We start from the raw sequence: 7,267 nt of genomic DNA, 5'->3' as shown, positions 1-7,267 counted from the left end.
GATTCGAAGCAACTGAACAGATCAAACCAACCTCTAAATAAAAAGTAAAAATTCACATATAACGCCTTGCGTGAATAGGCTTCTACCGTGCATCCACGCTATATCACCTAAACACCTATCTTGCTCGACCATTATCGGAGCCTTTTTTGGGTTTGAATGGGTTTTTGTCGTACCTATCAGCAAAACCTTGTTATGATTGCATTAGATAATATGTGTGACATTCTCATTAGAGTTACCCTACCCTCGCTTCTCTATTTCTTTCGTGAGGTGCTGCCTGCTCGCTTTAAGGCTGCATTGTTCACATAGCCGAAAATTATTTAGCTTCACGTTAGGCAAATATACATACATATATTTTCTCCTATAACTACACCATCCCTTACGCATGTGTGGAAACTTACCCTCCAAACGCCCCTTTGCCTGCATTACTAATATAATAATTATGCGCTCTTCACGCGGCCGCTTCATGTATATCTTTATCATACTTACATATATGGATACAGTTATTAGTTATGCTCATATGTATTTGTATTTGGTTATGATAAAGATATGTCTGTCTTTTGCTTTTTATGTGTTTTTATAAATTCATGTTATAATGTTTGTTTTGTTTTTGCTCCCGTAGTTATCACTCACTTTACACGCTTGTAAACAAAGTTGAAATTTTATTCGCTGTCTTTGTCAATTTGGTTCTGTTGTTGGAGTATTTGCATTGGAATCTGTTTTAAGTATATATATTTTCACAATTTATGCATTAAGTGGCCCAATAACATTTTATTTTATAAGTTGACATATTAAATAGTATTTTTCTGGCTTTGAATAGCAGATGATGCCTCCAGGCATGTATAGTTGCTTAACTTCCATTCTTCTTTCAGGCATAGAAAATCCTAAAGTATTTGTATGTATTTGAAGATATAATTAAATATTGATATCTACAGAGACTGGAACGGATTTTTCTTTATCTTAATATAAAGCAAGACAAAATGTTAACCTCGGTTGCAGCGAAGCTATGGCATCCTTCACAATGACAAACGCTTCCATATTAGAACTTGATTTGTAGGTCAGTTTGTATGACAGCTATATGCTATAGTTATTCAATCGGAAATTTTCTACAGAGAGTGTGACGATGCCTAAGGAGGAACTCTAGCCAAATTTCTTGAAGATTGCTTGTCAAGAAAAAAAGCTGTCATACTATAACTTGGTTTGGTTGGTTAGTTTGTATGAGAAATAAATGCTAAAATGGTTTAAAAGCATCCGAATGGTTATTTAAAAAAATTATAAAAAATGGCAACATCCAAATTGTTTGCTTAAACAAATTTAAAAAAAAGTGGCAACTCTTCAGAAAAAAATTCCTTCAAAAAACTTTTTTTTTTTTTAATTTTATGATCTATGATTTTGAGATTATATCGCCAATTTATGTGAATAAAAAAATCCAGAAGATGGCAACATCTTTTGAAAACATTTTTCACAGTAAGCTTTCCTAAAAAGGTTAATTTTATGTTTATGTCGTAGCAGTGTTTGAATTTTTTCAATTCTGTTGGCTTTAAATTGAATATTAAACAGGTGGCAAGGTTTCAAAGTTTTTAAAAATAATTTTCCGTGTACTTATTATATTGCACAACGTGACAGTTTTAGTTTAGATTGTGGCAACTCTATACAAATATTTTGTTTTTTCGATAAGATTTAATTAACCACTTCAATTTATAGCATTCTTCAACTTATCAGGGCTTTTGAAGGCTTGCATAATCAACGCCTTCCGCCTCTTAAATAGTATACGATAAATGTGTATATAAGTTAGCGTAATGTGTGCTAATAACTGTACGAGATTTTAAGTCCCTCATTAATCATTAAAAAATTCAGATTCATTCAATAGATGGCGCTGCAGTCGAACTATATCCCAAAAGGCATATATGGTATATCATAAGCTAATTCATATGCGTTGAGAATATTTATTAGATATTTAAGACTTGGATTGAAAGACTTGAAGAATAATGGCTTTTTTAAATTATATTAAACTCACTGATACTAAAATGGCAAAAGCAAAATTGACTTTTTGAAATAGACTGCCAATATGGTTTGTAATTAAAAATTATGTAAAAAATAAAATGACAATTTTGGACATTACTTTGACAGCGAATGTCACTAAATTTGGCATGTTGAAAACCGCACCTAGTAGATGAGCAGTTAGAATAATGAAAAATAAAAGTAGTAATGCTGACTCTATTATTCATTACATACGATTGAAAGACTTGCTGATCAATGCTCGGGTTAGCTTATGTCAAATTCAATGACGCTGAGCTGTTCAATATTAATTTCTACTTTGAAGGATTTGACTGGCTTGCAAAACTGTGTCAAAAATTGATATAGAAATGAAAAATGTGTACACGTGATTTTGACCACCAACTGTCATTAAATTTGACGCATAAAAAGCTGCGCATAATAAAGTAGTGGTAAAACTATTTAATAGATACTTGTTTAATGGTAAAAAACCATGTCGACGAATGCGTGGTTAACACCACGTCAAATTGAATGACACTAAACTTACTTAAAGACAAGTTTAGTATTTTTTTACGAGATTGTTAATTTTACATAAAAACCTTGTCATCAATCGCCATAGAAATAAAGTGACAATTATTTTCATTACTTTGTTAAATAGTCAGTAAATTTGACATACTGAAGCTGGCACATATGAGAGGAAAACCAAAAATTGTTAATAATTTATTTATGGTTGAAAAACATGTAGACCAATGCTTGGGTTACATTATGTCAAATTTAATGACATTGAACTGGCAGAGAAAATTTTATTTTTTTCCGCAGCCACTTTGAAGGGCTTCAAAGAGCTTATCAGTAATTGCTAAAGAACTAAAGTAATACCACTTTTCATTGATTTGACAAAAAGTCAGTAAATTTGACATACTAAAAACTACAACTAATAAAATGGTGGTAAATATATTCACTGATTATTTTTTGGGGTTAAAAAATATGCAGACTAAATCTGTTTAACATTACAGCAAATTTAATGACGCTGAAATGGCAAACGTAAAGTTGACATTTTCCGGTAGGCTGGTTGACTGTTTGCATTGTTTATATACCAACTGTCAAAAAAGCTGGACATATTAAAATAATGGTAAACATATTTATTGGATACTTATTTATTGTATTACGTCAAATTCAGTGGACCTGAACTGACTAGACACACGTTTGCTGTTTTTCAACCGGTTGCCAATTTTGCTTGAAAATCTTGTCATAATTTTCGGTAGAAATATATTGTGGTATTTTCAATGTTTTAAAAAAGTATCAGTAAATTTGACGTACTGAAAACCGCAACTAACAATGTGTTGATAAATATATTCACAAATATTTTTTTGGAGTTGGATGCAGACCAAGCGTATTTAACATTACATCAAATGCAATGACGGAAGTGGCAAACATAAAGTTGACATTTTTACAGCAAGCAGATAAATAGGTTTGAAAAAATTTGCCATCAATTAACATAGAAATAAAGTGAAAGAATTTTGATTGTTTTGCCAAAAAGTCATTACATTTGACATTTCAAACCTTACAGAAATAGCAAGAATCAAAAATTAATGAATATAATTGATGTTTTAGAAGAAATTTGTTCTCACAAGCCACTTGTGGAAAATTGAGTAGTAATAGTGACAAAAATTTGACAACACTTTCACAAATTTTTTTTTTTTTGAAAATTAAGTAAAATGTTTTTTTTTTTAGAAAATTAAGTAAAATTTTTTTTTTTATTGTTTCAGAAAATATTGAAATACTAGTTAGTTATTTCTCTTTTGTTCTTGTTCTAGCTGGAATTAATGCTTCATATTCTGCAACAACGATAACTTAAGTTCAAACATAATTTTTTTTCTCTCAAATTTCTCAACTGTAGTACAAAATATCTTACTAAAACCTACAAAATCAAATATTTTTAAATTTTAAACTGTATTTTTTCATTTATGTCTAACAGTCGAATTATGCCAACTGTAGCGCGCTGAGCGTAAAGAATACAAATCATTCACAACAAAATTGTCTTACTGCGACCACAGGAATAATTAAGTAACGTGATGTATGGCATAGCGGAGCGCATAAAATTAGAAAAGCAAGAAATAGCTAAGCACCGAAACGATAAACTTGAAGACTAGGCGCAAAAACACATACAAACAGGCAGGTAAATGAACAATTATAGATAAATGCGCACAAACACATGCACAGCTCTTTTCACGCCTTTGCTCTACAAACATATTATCGAAATCCCCTTATAAAGATAAACGATTTCGACGTCACCGGTGGCGTGATCGCACCTACAAACAGCGAAAGAGTTAAAAAAAGAAATAAAAGAGAAAAATAAATAATAGATGCGCTTACTCATTCATAAAAAAATGCTCTATTAACAATATTTTCATATATATACAATAAAAATTACAAATACAATACAAACATTTAGCAATAATAATTATAATAAACAAATAAAGCAGACGAGTAAAAACGGTGTAGATATGTACTATATGTCTAAGTATGTATACGTATATGTAAAAGCGACAGCAATGATTGAGAAAGTTCATTGAAGCGACGCATATGAGCTTTACACTGGTCTTTTGGCTTAAAAAGGCTGATAGAAATTCTTCTGATTTGGTTCATGCACCACACACCAACAGCGCGCTCAGCGGCTGCTGGAGGCATGCAAACGCGCTGCATGTATTTAAGGATGCGCGCATGTTTCAGATAGCGGGCTGAAGTATTAACTGATAAGCACAAAGTTTTGCGTGACGCGCGAGCCGCTCCTGTCATCACTGCGCGCCATCACAAGCAGCGCTCGACGCTCAAATAGATGTCGCTTTTATTCGACAACAACAGAAACTTCCGATCGAATTCGATGTTGTCGACAGTCTTTTCGCAAAACTCCACACGATGAGTGTGCAGAAAATGTATGAGGCCAAGTTTGATCTGCATCTGCGCTATGGCCATGCCGATGCAGTTGTGCGGACCGGCGCCGAAGGGCAGATATGACATGGGCATGTGCAATGTGCGGTTCTCCGGCGAGAAGCGTTCGGGATCGAAACGCGCCGGCTCGGGCCAATACTGGTGGGCAGAAAGAGAAGATATATAGTATTATAATAATAAACTAAAAATTGTCAACAACAAATGCGCACACTTACCTGTGGGTCATGATGTATCGCTAAATTCGATATGTAAACGGGCATGCCGCGGCGCACAAAGCAGTCGGCATACGGACGCAGCGCAACGAAACGCTTCTTATTGATGGGTGTGCATTCGCGCTCCAAAATCGGCACATTCGGATACTTGCGCAGCGTCTCATCCACCACCATCGTCAGGTAGCGCATACGCTGCACCTTGTCATAAGTAATAGCATGCGCTTGCGCATCACCCAGCGTCTGGCGTATTTCGGCGCGCAAACGCGCTTGCAGCAACGGCTGTTTGGCCAGCTCGTACAAGGCAAATGTCATGGTCATGGCGCAGCTTTCGATGCCCGTCAGTTCGAACATGGCCGCCTGCGCGACCAAATAGTCTTGTTGGTGCGTGAAATGCGTGCGATCCTGATTGAGCGCCGCCTCCATTTTCAGCGTCAACAGCATTTCAACGAGATCATTACGCAGTATGCCATTGCGCTCACGCTCCTCAATCACCTGCAAGACGGTGCGACGCAAAAAGTCCGCATGTGCCGGCGGCAAGAGATGGCGCCGCAATAGCGACACAAATTTGGGCAGGAAGAAGATGACACACAAATCGATGACGCGCGTAAAGGTGAGCGTATACACTTCTCTACAATTGCTGCCCAGCTCCGTCTGTTTGTTGCGCAAGCTGTATGAGCGCAGGCCGAACGCTATGCTGGCAATCAGATCTGTGTTGTAGAGATCGCAAATCTCCTTCACGTTCACCACAGCGTTGCGTCGCTGATTGCCGTTGGCCGTGAGACGTTTCAGATAGGCCTCGAGATCACATCCCACCTGTGTTACCAAGGCGAGGGTAACAAATAAAAAAAAAAAAATTATATGTTGGTAAGTGTGGTGCGCTGGGCAAATACAGTTGGTTGAACAAGTGAAAGTACCTCCTCCATGAGTGCAAACATCTGCTTGATCTTACCGCTGGTGAATGCCGGCGAAAGCCGCGTCCGTATCTCACGCCATTCGGGATTGCGCACGAAGAACAAACTGTTCGCCGCGAGCTTGTCCACATGTTTGTCACATTTGGAGAACCGCATCGAGAAGCTGACAAAGTCCTCCACCAAAATGGTGCGTACCAAATTGAGATCGCGTATCAGCAGCGCTGGCTGGTGGAACAAGTAGATGCCAACCACCGGCTCATCTTTGAATTGTGCGTCGAAGTAGTAGTCGCGCAGCAGCAACGGAAATGAAGTGTGCAGCCACAGCACGTCTTTCAGGTTGCCCAGCAAATGTACGGGCTGCACGAACTTGACGCGTCGTCGCTGCCAGTAGACATATGTACGGCGCGACCAAACGAACACAGCTGTCAGCACGGTGACGAACACGAGCAGCGCGCTAGTGGAGTCCACCATTGTTCACGCACGCAAAGTTCTATGGCAACGTAGGCGTTCAGCGCTTGACCTTATATATATATTTAATACTAAAATTAATTACTATTTATACTTTATAGCGAAATGCTAGGCAAGGATTGTGCAAGCACTTGTTCGAGTTGATAAACCACTTTATATGCGCGTTTATTGTAAATGTTTGTTTGTGCGGTTGAATGCACTCTTCGTGTGTTTTGTTTGTGAAAACAAAGCAAACAACACCACGCCACGCCACAACAAAAAAGCGCAACGAGAACAACGCGTACCGGCGTTATCAAAACAAAGCAAACGACTGCCTGCATGCTCTTTGGCGAATTTGTACCGAAGCTCTGCCGACGCTCCAGTACAGGCCCCATTTTCGACGTCTCAGCTCGTATTCGCGTAGGCAGCGACGTGGCCAAGCAGCACGCGGAATGATTCAGTGCGAAGCGCTGAGCGCGCGTCTTATTTTTTGCTCATAAATTAATGCTCTCCAACCGCAAACCAGATAGACTGCGGCTAAGGCAGCACCCTACAGGCGGTCTAATTTAAAGCGGCGGCCAACAGTTTAATGAAATTTCCTAACTAGTAGGATAATATTTGATTTAAATTATATTTATTTAAAATTAATTATTGTGTTTGTTTAACTATTTTTTTCTTTTAATTTTCATCAATGACATAGATTAGAAAGTAAAATTTTGACATAAACTCAAATAAATTTGAAAAAAAAAATAATAA

At 37.2% G+C, this 7,267-nt stretch overlaps 1 protein-coding gene across 1 annotated transcript; it reads right to left on the bottom strand.

The window, feature by feature from the left end:
- Positions 1–4,426: 4,426 nt before the first annotated feature.
- Positions 4,427–6,991, bottom strand: LOC108966351 (probable cytochrome P450 6v1). The gene is made up of 3 exons (XM_018929199.1): positions 6,068–6,991; positions 5,157–5,966; positions 4,427–5,079 (listed from the first exon to the last, which is right to left on the bottom strand). Exons 1-3 carry the CDS (start codon positions 6,533–6,535, stop codon positions 4,801–4,803), a joined length of 1,557 nt encoding a protein of 518 aa, XP_018784744.1. The 5' UTR covers positions 6,536–6,991; the 3' UTR covers positions 4,427–4,800.
- Between the last annotated feature and the right edge of the window lie 276 nt (positions 6,992–7,267).

Source organism: Bactrocera latifrons, unplaced genomic scaffold, assembly GCF_001853355.1.
Source record: "Bactrocera latifrons isolate USDA-ARS-PBARC rearing strain unplaced genomic scaffold, ASM185335v1 scaffold_16, whole genome shotgun sequence".
Taxonomy (NCBI): Eukaryota; Metazoa; Arthropoda; class Insecta; order Diptera; family Tephritidae; genus Bactrocera; species Bactrocera latifrons.
Note: the sequence above shows the minus strand (reverse complement) of the source record. Positions and strands in the feature narration are given on the sequence as shown.